We start from the raw sequence: 14428 nt of genomic DNA, 5'->3' as shown, positions 1-14428 counted from the left end.
CCAACCCGTACAGTCTGTGGTCTCCACGTCAGGAAATCCAGCAGCCAGTTGCACAGGGAGGTGTTGAGTCCCAGCTGGTCCAGTTTATGAATGAGCTGTTGAGGAATGATTGTGTTGAATGCCGAGCTAAAGTCTATGAACAGCGTCCTGACATACGAGTCTTTTGTTTCCAGGTGGGTGAGAGCTGAGTGGAGGGCAGTGGAGATGGCGTTATCGGTCGAACGGTTGGACTGATTTGCAAACTGGAAAGGGTCCAGGGCGGGGGGGGAGGGCAGACTTGATATGCCGCATGACTAGCTGCTCGAAGCACTTCATGAAGATGGGAGTGAGTGCGACAGGGCAGTAGTCATTGAAGCAGGAGGGAGACGGCTTCTTCGGGACCGGGATGATGGTGGCTTTGAGGCACGTGGGGACAACAGCCTGGTTCAACGAGATGTTGAAGATGTCTGTAGACATCTGTGAGCTCCTCGGCATGGCCTCTCAGGACACAACCAGGAATGTTATCAGGACCTGGAGCTTTTCGTGCATTTGCCCAGACCTCAATCCAAATGAGAATCTGTGGCATAACTTGAAGATTGCTGTACACCAACACAACCCATCTCACTTGAAGGAGTTGGAGCAGTTTTGCCTTGAGGAATGGGCAAAAATTCCAGTGGCTGGATGTGCTAAGCTAATAGACATACCCCAAGAGACTTGCAAAGTATTGACTTTGGTTTGGGGGGGAATACTTATGCACACTCCAGATTTCTGTTTTTTCATCTTGATTATTGTTTGTGTCACAATTTAAAAAAAAAAGTGCACCTTTTAAAGAGGTAGGCATTTTGTGTAAATCAAATGGTGCTAACCCCTCAAAAATCCATTTTAATTCCAGCTTGTAATGTGACAAAACAGGACGAACACCAAGAGGGATAAATACTTTTGCAAGGCACTGTATATGGTTTCAGGTTGTGTGGCATGGGTGGGTGTTATTTATTTTTCTTTTAAATAATGTAACTCTGAACGTCCTTTCAGTAGTATGTTTTTCCTAGAAGTCGTCAGTGTACTCGTGTGAATCACTGTAACTACAGTGGATGAAGTCACGGGGCATCAGGGTTGGGTTGTAATCCAGTCTTGGCTGATAGAAGCATCCTGCTGTACAAACCAGGCAGGATTGGATTACACATTGTACTTTAGCAAGCCAACAGAGATCAATATGAGATCTGGGTTTGAAGCGGTCAATGTTGGGAACTTTTATTAGTCACTTTTTTTGGGGGGGGGGGGAATTCACTTGTAAACGTAGTTTTAAGTTCCATTTTTTTCTCATTTAAATCCAGTACAAGATCAGCTCATTGCATTGCTACTGTAACCCCAAAGGGGATGGAGGTTTTTGCACCACCTCTGCTAGTCCTGAGACAATTGACAGGAGTATCGGGAATTGTAGTTATATTGTATTCTGCCTATTGCAAAGGTAATCAAGTAGGATGTTTGAAATATCTGTCAGAAATCAGTGTTTGCAGATTTAAGCTTGCCATAAATGTGGTGTTTCTCGAATTACGAGTTTCCGCTCGGCCTAATGTATCCTACATGAACTTGAAGAGCTTTTAGAGCAGGGTAACAAAACATCTTAATCTGATTCTTCTTCGATTTCCTTATGTGATGGCCAAACAGATAAAGCTGTGCTAGTCTTTCACACATGGAATATTTTTGCTTGCAAAACATGAATGGGGACTTAAAGGGGGAGTCATCAATTCTGGAGAAAGACTGTTTGATATTCAACCTTGTGAAAACGGTGTGTTTTAAATGTGCAGTCATGGAAGATCCTACTGTTTGGGGTGCTGAATGTAATCTGCACAGCTTTTCTGCTGATGTGGTGCAACTCTACAAACAGTATGGGTAAGTACAAAACTGCTTTTCGACAATAAACCTTGGAGAAGTGCGCTCCATTATGAGAGCTTCTAACATGAGACAGCACGATGTGATTACAGTTGTTGAGGAACTCCTGAAGAGCATATCTGCAAAACTTAACGTTTAACAATAAACTGAAAATGGAGAGTGTGCTGGTGGTACTGTGTTAGCTGTGGTCAATGGTCAGTTTGTTAGTTAAATTGGTTATCTAACCGGACAAATCGGACAAGTTGGGATGGTATGGAAAATCCAAATTAAAAAAAAAAAAAAGCAGCGATTTTCTAAATTTACTTTGACTTACATTTCATTGCATGCAGTATGAACCCAAGATATTTCATGTTCTGTCTGGTCAACTTCATTTGTTAATGTCAGTGCATCTCAAACAATTAAAATTTCGTGAAAAAGTAAAATATTTTCCATCAGTTATTTGAGTGTACGAAAATTTAATATAGTGGAGACTCCTTACATGTAAACTAAAATGTTTCAAGGATCTTTTTCTATTTTAATTTTGATAATTATGGACTCCAGTGCAAAACAAAATCTCAAAACAGAATATTTCATTTCAAGTTTGAGTCAAGTCAGTATAAATACAATGTGTCTCTCGGTCTAGTTCAGTACACACAGCCACAATCATGGGGATGACTGCTGACTAGACAGTTGTCCAGAAGACAATCATCGACAAGGAGGGTAAGCCACAGAAGATCATTGCTTCAAAGGCTGGCTGGAAAAGGTGCACAAGCAACAGGGATGACCACAGCCTTGAGAGGATTGTCAAGAAAAGTCGATTGAAGAACTTGGGAGAGCTTCACAAGGAGTGGACTGAGGCTGGTGTCTGTGCATCAGGAGTCACCACGCACAGATGTCTTCAGGAAAGGGGATACAACTGTTGCATTCCTAATATCAAGCCACTCCTGAACCAGAGACAACCTCAGAAGTGTCTTACTTGGGCTAAGGAGAGAAAGAACTGGACTGTTGCTCAGTGGTCCAAAGTCCTCTTTTCAGATGATAGTAAATTTTGCATTTCATTTGGAAATCAAGGTCTGAGAGTCTGGAGTAAGAGTGGAGAGACACAGAATCCAAGGTGTTTGAAGTCCAGTGTGAAGTTTCTGCAGTCTGTCATGATTTGGGGTGCCATGTCATCTGCTGGTGTTGGTCCACTGTGTTTTATCAAGTCCAAAGTCAGCACAGCTGTCTACCAGGAGATTTTGGTGTACTTCATGCTTCTGTCTGCTGACAAGCTTTATGGAGATGCCGATTTCCTTTTCCAGCAGGACTTGGCACCTGCCCACAGTGCCAAAACTACTACCAAATGGTTTCCTGACCATGATATTACTGTGCTTGATTGGCCAGCCAACTCGCCTGATCTGAACCCATTAAAGAATCTACGGGGTATTGTCAAGAGGAAGATGAGAAACACCCGACCCAAAAATACAGACGCGCTGAAGGCCGCTATCAAAGCAACCCGGGCTTCAGGCTGATCGCCTCCATGCCACACCCCATTGATGCAGTATTTCGTGGTAAAGGAGCCCCAACCAAGTATCGAGTGTATAAATGAATATACTTTTCAGTAGTTGGACATTTCTGTATTGTAAATCCTTTTTTGATTGCTCTTAGGAAATATTCTAAATTTGACATACTGGATTTCAGATTCTCATGAGCTATACGGCATAATCAAAAAACAAAAAAAAAGCTTGAAATATTTCACTTTACATGTAATGAATATATGAAGGTTTACCTTTTTTATATCAAGTTATGAAAAAAAATTAACTTCCCATAATAATCTAATTGAGATGCACTAGTATGTATGTAATATTTTTATTTATTCATTCATGCACATCAAAAATATCACAAACATTATCAACCAACTGTGTGTGTGTGTGTGTGTGTGTGTATAAAGGAAAGTGCAAAAATATAGACATACGGCAGAAACTGCCACCACTGCGTTGTACACAGGAAATGGACGCCGCTCATGTATTGAACAGAGAAGTGAAAGCCGATCTCGACGTCAATACTAAGCACACCGATCTGCACTTCTTCCTGCAGACAGAGGACAAAAGATCCAGAGGACAAGAGTGTGTTGGTACACTTCCCATATGGTGTTTATCCACACCGAAATAAAACGCTAATATTTATGGCATTGAAGGGAAGATTTGGTTTCTTGCATGCTTGCTCAAGTTGTAGCAACAGGGATAGAAATAGAGCTTGCTCCACCCTTCTAAAGATCTACACATGGACGGATGTATACGTACACGCGTGAAGAGAACCTGTACAGCCGCACGTTCATGTAGCAGCAGTCCAATTATGCAGATACAGATCAAGAGCTTCAGTTGATGTTCACAATAAAAACAGAATGGGGGGAGAGAATGTCATCTCTGACTTGGCTCATTGCATGGTTGCTGATACCAGATGGGCTAGTTAGAAATGACTAATCTCCTGGGATTTTCACCTACAACAAGCTGTAGAATTTGTACGAAATGGCACAAGAAACAAATACATCCAGTGAGCAGTGGTTCTTTGGGAGGAAGTACAGCATACATGGGAGAGAGGTTATGGGAGAATGGAGAGCCTTCAAGACAGTTTCCAATCATCTCCAGCATGGACATCTCGGCAAATTCAGTCTTGGGTCAGACCGTTTCATGTTCAGAGATATAAAGTAAAACCTAAAGCACTATGTTGCGTGACCATACATGTCTGCGTAAGCACATTTATGTACGTTTGTTTGTGATGGCACCATCAGAAAAATACTGAACAAGTATGGCTTTTATGGAACCTCGGTGTCTAGGAAGAAGTCTCTTCTCTCCAAAAAGCATATTGCATCTGATCAAACCACGCAAGTTCTAGAACAATATCCTTTGGACTAATGAGCCCAAGGTGGAGATGTTTGGTCATCGTGCACCAAGCCCTGTTTGGTGAAAACCAAACGCAACCCAGCGTATCACTACAAACTCCTCAGATCAGCAAGCATGGTGTTGGAGGGGTGGTGAGTTGGGTTCGCTTTGCAACCATGGGACCTGAGGAAACTTGAGTTCACTGAGCCAACGAACTCCACTTTTATACCAGAATATTCTTGAGACAAATGTGAAGCCATCTGTCCAGCAGCTTAAATTGGCCTGGAATTTGGTCATGCAACAGGATACTGAACCCAAGTACACCAGCAAATCTGTGTTCAAGGAGGGGGGGAATGGCCATGTGCAAGTTTCTGTCATCACCTGAGGTTTTGTTCGTTTACTGAAATTGGTGATAACCACGCAATTATTATAAAGCCTGATGAGCAATAAAAACACAGCACTGGAGGGCGTATCTCACCACCACCACCAATTATGTACATGTGGATATCTGTCTGTCTAAAGGTATTGATATCTATATGTAGATCTAGATATGGCATCACTTACCCCTTTTTCCACCAAATCAGTTCTAGGGCTGGTTCAGGGCCGGTGCTGGTTCACAACTCGTTCAACTTGCGAGCCAGCTGAGAACCAGTTTGCTTTTCCATAGCTCGCGGTGCTAAGGGGAGCCACGTCATTACGTCGCTGTATACGTCAGTTATGTCGCTACGTTTGCATAAACCTTGGCGCAAATATCGAAGCAAAAACAACACGGAAGAAGCAGCAGCAACAACAACAGCAATAATAATGGATGACTTCACGTTTGTACAGCTGCTGCTTCTCGTCGCTTAAAAATGGCGATCTTTCGAGGTCTTATTGTTGTTGGTCTTAACAACTCCGCGCCCACCCCCCACCCCTACCCCCCGCTGACGTAAGCGGTTCTTTCCTCTGGCCAAGCATGAGAGTTGGTGCTAGCCTGGAACCGGTTTTTCTGGCCCCAGAGCCAGTTCTTTGTCAGTGGAAACAGAAAACCCGGTTCCAAACTAAGCACTGGCCCCGAACCAGCCCTGGAACTGCTTTGGTGGAAAAGGGGCAACTGAAGACCTTCTAGTTGTTGCATCGAATGTGTCTTGGATGCTCAAAGATGGTTCAAAACACTTTTTTAAAAAAAATAAACAGCTTAAAATCTATTTCCTGTGATGGCGTTTTAAAAAGAATCTTTAATTTGTTTTGTGTGGAGCATTACATCGCCAAAACCATTTGTCTTTTGCGTGTCCATCTCCATTTGTTTCTGAGCATGTAAGCAATCTCCACGTCCGATAGAAAACTCCTAAAATGTAAAACAGATGAGTCTACAGGACGCTGCTTGCTTCAGTCAGCTCGCCGAGATCAAATTCTGCATCGGAAGACCGTATCTCGTTACAAGCTGTCGAAAATGTACACACTTCAATCCAATACGCACATTCTTCTCTTGTCAACACTTCTTTTAGCGAGATCGATGTGGCGCAGTGTCTCAAATTGAAGTGGCCATACACGAGGTTACTGGAAGACAAAAATGTGAAGAGACCGGTTCTTTTTCTGCTTTAGAAAAAGGCTGATCAAGATTGTAAACTTTTTTTTTTACGATGGTTTATTTCTGCGACATTTGCTCCTTGCTTTGTGTGCGTCATCCCGTCATTTCCTGCTTTGTGCATAGGACAGGTTCTTTACTTGGACTGTGCTGAGCTTCTCGATCAAGAGCAAGTCAAAGTTGTGTGTATGTATGAGGGGCCTAAATTAGTGGGTCGCCAAATATCAAATGTCTGACCAAAAAGCCCCCAGTTCTTAACTTTTGCTTTTATATACCCTTCCTTTTTATTGTCTAATTTTCATCTCTTTCAAGCTTTTTATTGATTTCATACCTCTGCGACACACAATCTGACTCTGTTCCAGTTTCTTAGTAAGATGAAGTCGTACTAAATTAACTCTTCACTTCAATTCTTTTTCTTTTATAATTCCTCGATTGCATTTTTTTGCTGTCTGTTTATAACCAGAGGGAAGAGCGAGAAACCAAATAGGTCTTAAGCCTGAGCAAAATGTAATGTTTTACTTTATCGATAATGCAGTTCTAGTTTTAGCACCTTGAAGGCTTAAATTTTGCAGCATATTTATTATTATTATTATTATTATTATTATTATTATTATTATTATCTATTAACCAGCATCAGTGATTTTTCAGACATTGACTTTTTTTCTTTCCCTCTTTTTTAAACTGATTAAGTGTTCTTGTGGAAGCCCTTAAGGCCATACGATGTCGATTAATAGCTCTTGCGAGACATGTCTGAACTCTTGTATTCATTACTGACAACCTACTTAACGTCTAGTGTTCCCTCCTCCATCTGTGGCCTTGCATTACACAAACCTATTAATTATTGTTTAAAACCAGACTCTCCTACAATTTCAGAGACGTCTTCACCATTTATCAAGTGTCAAGCCATTGAACACTAATGGACTGCTATTACAGAGAGCTACTGTCTGCTATTCTCTTAGGACCGAATCCGTACCAGTGTGAATCCTGTATAGAATATTTGATAGTTCAAGTCAACAAGTTTTAGATCTTTGATTTGAGGTTTATCTATACTGACTTAATATGGTGGTTCCCCTCAAAAAAAGCCATCAGAGAACAGAAAAAGCCACAGAGGTAATCTCTCGATCCCTCATCAAGAAATCTAGATCATATATGCAAATTGTAAATGCCCCCAACACTACAAGATTCATTCTTCCTCTGGTAATTTGGTGATTTTGGCCTGCATTTGCATGCAGGGGAATGATGACACAACACAGCACTTAGGCCATGTACACACGTAGCCGGGTATTTTTAAAACCGAACATTTTCCCCCCCTCCGTTTATAAAAATGTTTTATCCACACCACCTCATCTTCGAAAAAAATCCCTTCCACACATAACCGAACATCTGCGTTTTCAATCACATTCATAAGCATTCCAAACCTGTAGATGGTGTCCTACCAAGCCTACTGCACATGCACGAAATCCAGGAGGGTAGGAAAATTCAGCAGTAGTTTTGTCCTACCGATCAGCTGGGCTGATAGAAAATCGGTGAGTATTTCACGCATTTGCCGATTTTTGTTTTGTGCGTATTGGTCGAGTCTTTGGCCGAGTCAAATAATTTGTAATGACTTGTTCTGAATAATAAAACGGTCTGTATGAGAACTTGCTAATTGTAATGACGTCATGTGTTCCGCGCATGCGCAGTAGGCTTGGTAGGACAAATCCAAGAGGTAGGATAACTTTACAGAACAGAGATGGCATTATTTCCCCAAATCCTACCCCCTAATCACATCAGAATAGCACCTGCACAATAATTAATGCTTTCAAGGCACTACTCCGATCCATTACTCTTTTGTCCATGCTTAATCTGGCTTCTGCAGTAAACAAAGGTCGCACGTTTGACGTCAGGGCAGATTTGTTGTCATTTTTTTGGCGCAGATTGTGACGTTCTAAAACGCAAAACTCCGGTTATCTCTGTCTACACGAAAAGGCATACACGGAGTTTTCAAAAATCTTCACTTTGCCCGGAGTTTTTTTAAATATTCGTTTTTGATGTGTTTTCATGTGGATGACAGGCCAAAACGTAGAAAAATATCTTCGATTTAGCAGATACCCGGCTACGTGTGGACGGGGTCTTAATTTCTCATATCAATTTCTTATCCCCCGCTGGCTGAAAGGTCCGAAGGGGGATTATGTCGTGGCGATGTCAGTCCCGGGAAGGGTGCTCACCTTCTGAAATCAACTCCTCTCACAATTTATGGAGGAATTTCACGAAACTTGGCAGGATTCTTTGTTCTATGTCGGTAATGCACATATTGTAATTTCGTTCAGTTGGGTCACATTTTATCAGAGTTACAGCCCTTGATTAACAAAATTATACTTCGACAATTTCATGAGTGTTTTCCTTCTGAAATAAACTCCCCTCAATTTTTGGAGGAATTTCACCAAACTTGGCAAAAGGCATTGTTGATAGTCGGTAGTACGCATATTGTTTTGTTCAATTCGGTCGCATTTTACCAGAGTTACAGCCCTTGATTAACAACTTTGTACTTTCATGAAGGCGTGTTTGCCTTCTGACATCAACTCCTCTCACAATTTTTGGACGGCTTTCTCGAAGCTTGGCAAAAGGCCTTGTTATATGACGGTAATACGCATATTGCGATTTAATTTTGTTTGTGAAAATTTTACCCAAGTTTTGACCCTTGATTAAATAACTTTGACAATTTCATGAGGGTGTACGTTCTTCTGAAATCAACTCCTCTCACAAATTGTGGAGGAATTTCACCAAACTTGGCAAAAGGCTTTGTTATATGACAGTTATATGCATATTGAAATTTTGTTTAATTTGGGCAGATTTTCCCAGAGTTATGTTCCCAAGTTTGTTAATAATCAGAGTTCCTTTGATTATTAACAAACTTGTACTTTGGCAATTTCATCAAGGTGTGCTTGCTTTCTGAAATCAACTTCCCTTACAATTTTTATCCCCCGCTGGCTGAAAGGGGATTATGTCGTGGTGATGTCCATCTGTCCGTCCCGGGAAGGGTACTCAACTCCTCTCAATTTTTGGAGGAGTTTCACGGAACTTGACAGGATTCTTTGTTATATGTCGGTAATATGCATATTGCAATTTTGTTCAGTTCATTTGCGTTTTACCAGAGTTATGGCCTCGTCGCCAGCGGGGGATATTGTGCTCTCAGAGCCCTCCTTGTTTCTATTTTCCATAGCTGCACTGCTGCAACTCAGATTGCGGGTTTATATTAATGCACTCTTGATACAAACCCCATTTCTAGAAAAGTTGGAACATTTTCCCAAAATGCAGACGAGCTGAAGGTCGCTATCAAAGCAACATGGACTTCAGAACCACCTCAGCAGTGTTTCAGGCTGATCGCCTCCATGCCACGCCGTATTGATGCAGTAATTCGTGGTAAAGGAGCCCCAACCAAGTATCGAGTGTATAAATGAACGTACTTTTCAGAAGTGGGACATTTTTCTGGATTGTAAATCCTTTTTTGATTGATCTTAGGAAATGGTCTGTTGATCTGAAATGCTGGAGTTCTGGTAGCTATAAACCATAATCATCAAAATTAAAACAAAAAAAAGGCTTGAAATATTTCACTTAACATGTAATGAATATACTAGAGCATCTCAAAAAATTAGAATATTGTGAAAAAGTTCAATATTTTCCATCAGTTATTTAAGAAAGTGAAAATGTTATATATTATAGATTCATTACACACAAACTAAAATGTTTCAAGCATTTTTCTATTTTAATTTTAATCAGTATGGCATACAGTACAAAAACAAAAAATCTCAAAATATTAGAATATTTCATTTCGAGTTTGAGTAAAACAGTATGAACACAGTGTATCTCTCTGTCTAATTCAGTACACACAACCACAATCATGGGGAAGACTGCTGACTTGACTGTTGTCCAGAAGATGATCACTGATGCCCTCCACAAGGAGGGTAAGCCACAAAAGGTCATTGCTGAAAAGGGTGGCTGGAAAAGGTGCACAAGCAACAGGGATGGCCGCAGTCTTGAGAGGATTGTCAAGAAAAGTTGATTCAAGAACTTGGGAGAGCTTCACGAGGAGTGGACTGAGGCTGGTGTCAGTGTATCAAGACCCATCATGAACAGACATCTTCAAGAAAGGGGATACAACTGTCGCATTCCTAATATCAAGCTACTCCTGAGCCAGAGACAATGTCAGAAGTGTCTTATCTGGGCTAAGGAGAGAAAGAAATGGACTGTTGCTCAGTGGTCCAAAGTCCTCTTTTCAGATGAAAGTACATTTTGCATTTAGTTTGGAAATCACGGTTCTAGAGTCTGGAGGAAGAGTGGAGAGGCACAGAATCCAAGGCGTTTGAAGCCCAGTGTGAAGTTTCCACGATCTGTGATGATTTGGGGTGCCATGTCATCTGCTGGTGTTGGTCCACTGTATTTTATCAAGTCCAAAGTCAACACAGCCATCTACCAGGAGATTTTAGAGCACGTCATGCTTCCATCTGCTGACGAGCTTTTTGGAGATGCTGATTTCTTTTCCAGCAGGACTTAGCACCTACCCACAGTGCCAAAACTACTACCAAATGGTTTGCTGACCATGATATTACTGTGTTTGATTGGCCAGCCAACTTGCCTGACCTGAACCCCATAGAGAATCTATGGGGTATTGTCAAGAGGAAGATGAGAAACACCCAACCCAAAAATACAGATACGCTGAAGGCCACCATCAAAGCAACCTGGGCTTCAATAACACCTCAGCAGTGCCACAGACTGATCACCTCCATGCCACACCGCATTGATGCAGTAATTCATGGTAAAGGAGCCCCAACCAATTTTTGAGTGTATAAATGAATATACTTTTCAGAAGTTGGACATTTCTGTATTGTAAATCCTTTCTTTGATTGATTGATCTTGGGGAATATTCTAATAATTTGAGATACTGGATTTCTGATTTTCATGAGCTATAAGCCATAATCATCAAAATTAAAACAATAAAGGCTTTAAATATTTCACTTTACATGTAATGAATATAGAATATATGAAAGTTTTACCTTTTTGAATTAAATTATGAAAAAAAGGAACTTTTTTGTGATATTCTCATTGTTTTTAGATGCACTAGTACAGTACAAGCTTAAATTTTACAATAATCCTTCCTCAGTTTTCAGTTTGGCCAGTCTGAACAAGGCGAATTAATTCCTTTGGAGAATTTGAATACATTTTATGAAGTTTAGGAAAACTTAAAGAAATATGGAGAGCTGTTAAGTGCTTGCTGAGTGGAGTGGTTTTTTTTTTTTTTTTTTTTTTTTTTTTTTTATAATTTATACAAGGTTCTATGACTTCCAGATTTTGATAAATTATTTTGCCCTGAACTGTCTTAGTGCTTTATATATGACATTTCTATGGTGAGAATAGAGTTGTAATGAAGGATTTGGTCAACGAAATCCAGTTTGCTTGAAATAATATGCTCAGGCTCTTGTCTGTCGTCCACATGGACAACTTTGTCCTGTTGGCTCTGTCAACAGCAGCCTCTCAGTTTACCCCAGAAAAGCTCATGTCAGCAGGGCTCATGTCCTTCCACATTCTTCTGTTTCCCTCACCAGGTGTTACATTGTAGTCGATCAATAAGGCTTTTGGTTTACATCTGGGCCGATCTATCGTTATTTCAACATGCCGCGTCAACAGACACCCGAGCTCAATGACAGCAGTGCACTGCAGTTTGCAAATTCTCACTCCCTTACCGAAAATACCAGGTTTTCATGTGGCCCAGAGACCAAGCAACAGACGGAGGATCCGATCACCACGGCCGTGCCTCCTTTAACTTTTTACGCTTCTGTTTTTGAATAACCAGCCAGTGCTTAATGTGGCTTTAATGGACTTCACAGTCCCACAAGAGAGGAAGGAGGGCAGCTAGCAGTCGGCAATTTGACATGTTTTGGCGCTCCGGGCCTGCAGACGCTTTTTAAATATTTAGTTCCCTGGACCGTCTCTGTTTTCCACCACTGCTTCTCCTCCTTTCACATGCATTGATCGGGTCTGTAAACATACACAAGTGACCTTAATCTGCTCACAATATGCTACAAGGATTTGGTTCTCCTCCACCAGGGATTTGGGTGTCTATCACTATTCAGTATCTCTTGTATTTTTCTTCCTTTGTATCATTTTACAGATGTGCTTATGAACTCTGAAACGATCCATTATATTCTGTTTGAGGGTGTTTGTGTGAATCATACAATCCAACAAACAGAAAACTAACGCCGGCCAATATCTTACTGTCACATCAAGGCTTCACCACTATGTTTGATCTATAAGGCCTATGGCAATTACGGTGTATGTGTAAACTTTTTTTATCCAGATTGTACATCCTTTCCCAGATATTCACTGCACCAACAAGCAAGTCATTTTACTGATGTGCAGTTTAACACCTGATTAACTACAAAGCTCTTCCGTTCTGTTTCAGCTTTAACAGCGTACACGTACCTCACCATTTTCGATCTCTTCAGGTGAGTGTCTGCAACATTCACAACCTATAAAAGAGCAACACCAGCAGCTTTTTTTCTTCCTGTTTTCATTTTCTTTCTGTTGCCGCAATCCTGTGTTCAAACACCATCTGTGTCACATAGAAAAGGCCATCCATGCTATTTTCTTGCCCACTGAATTTGATATAGTGGTCTTTCTTAGCTCAAATACCATACAAAAACGAGGGGGTCAATATAGTATACCTTTTTAAAAATCAATCAAGGTACATAATTGATAGGGTTGCAGTGTATTGTTTGATACACTTACCGTGCCTTGCAAAAGTCTTCATCCCCTTTGGTGTTTTGTCCTGTTTTGTTGCATTACAAGCAGGGGTTAAAATGGATTTTGGAGGGTTAGCACCATTTGATTAACACAGCATGCCTACCACCTTTTAAAGGTGCACATTTATTTATTTTTATTGTGAGACAAACAATTTAAGATGAAAAAACAGAAATCTGGAGTGTGCATAAGAACCCCCCCCCCCCCCCCAAAAAAAAATAAGTCAATACTTCGTAGAGCTACCTTTTGCTGCAGTTACCACTGCAAGTCTCTTGGGGTATGTCTCTATTAGCTTAGCACATCTAGCCACTGGGATTTTTGCATCAAGGCAAAACTGCTCCAACTCCAAGTTAGATGGGTTGTGTTGGCGTACAGCAATCTTCAAGTTATGTCACAGATCTTCATTTGGATTGAGGTTTGGGCTTTAACTAGGCCATTCCAAGACATTTAAATGTTTCCCTTTAAACCACTCCAGTGTAGCTTTAGCAGTATGTTTAGGGTCATTGTCCTGCTGGAACGTGAACCTTCATCCCAGTCTCATACCTCTGGCCGACTCAAACAGGTTTCCTCCAGAATTGCCCTGTATTTAGTGCCATCCATCTTTCCTTCAGTCCTGACAAGCTTTCTTGTCCCTGCAGATGAAAAACATCCCCACAGCGTGATGCTGCCACCACCATGCTTCACTGTAGGAATGCTGTTCTCAGGGTGTTGGGTTTGCGCCACACGTGGCATTTCCCATGATGGCCAAAGTTCAATTTTTGTCTCATTTGACCAGAGAATCATCTTCTATGTGTTTGGGGAGTCTGCCACATGCTGTTGGCCAACCCCAGCCACTCTTCCATAAAGCCCCACTCTGTGGAGTGTACAGCTTAAAGTCGTCTTATGGACAGATACTCCCATTTCCGCTGTGGATCTTTGCAGCTCCTTCAGTGTTATCTTTGGTGTCTTTGTTGTATCTCTGAGTAATGCCCTCCTTGCCCGGTCTGTGAGTTTTGGTGGGCGGCCTTCTCTCGTCAGGTTTGTAGTTGTGGCACATTCTTTCTATTTTGCTATAATGGATTTAATGGTGCTCCCTGGGATATTCAATGTTTGGGATATTTATAACCCAACCCTGATCTATACTTTTCCACAACTTTGTCTCTGACCTGTTTGGAGGCTCCTTGGTTTTCATGTTGCTTGCTTAGTAGTGTTGCAGAGTCAGGGTCCTTCCAGAACAGGTTGATTTATACAGACATCATGTGACAGATCATGTGACACTGATTACACACAGGTGGATCTTAATCAACTAATTATGTGACTTATGAAGTGAATTGGTTGGAGCAGCTCTTATTTAGGGGTTTCATACAGTATAAAAGGGGTGAATACTTGTGCA

The 14428-nt window shown here is 41.2% G+C and overlaps 1 protein-coding gene across 1 annotated transcript in view; it reads left to right on the top strand.

Annotated features, from left to right (window-relative positions):
• The window catches only part of slc30a6 (solute carrier family 30 member 6), a 64811-nt gene that overhangs the window by 16160 nt on the left and 34223 nt on the right, over window positions 1-14428 (top strand). Inside the window, exons 4-5 of the mRNA XM_060916870.1 lie at window positions 1788-1872; window positions 12719-12761. Of these exons, the coding sequence (XP_060772853.1) occupies window positions 1788-1872; window positions 12719-12761 (128 nt within the window). The remainder of the gene's footprint in view (window positions 1-1787; window positions 1873-12718; window positions 12762-14428) is intronic.

This window comes from Neoarius graeffei, chromosome 3 (genome assembly GCF_027579695.1).
Source record: "Neoarius graeffei isolate fNeoGra1 chromosome 3, fNeoGra1.pri, whole genome shotgun sequence".
NCBI classification, from domain to species: domain Eukaryota; kingdom Metazoa; phylum Chordata; class Actinopteri; order Siluriformes; family Ariidae; genus Neoarius; species Neoarius graeffei.
The sequence above is the reverse complement of the archived record's forward strand: the minus strand, read 5'-3'. Positions and strand labels throughout refer to the sequence as shown.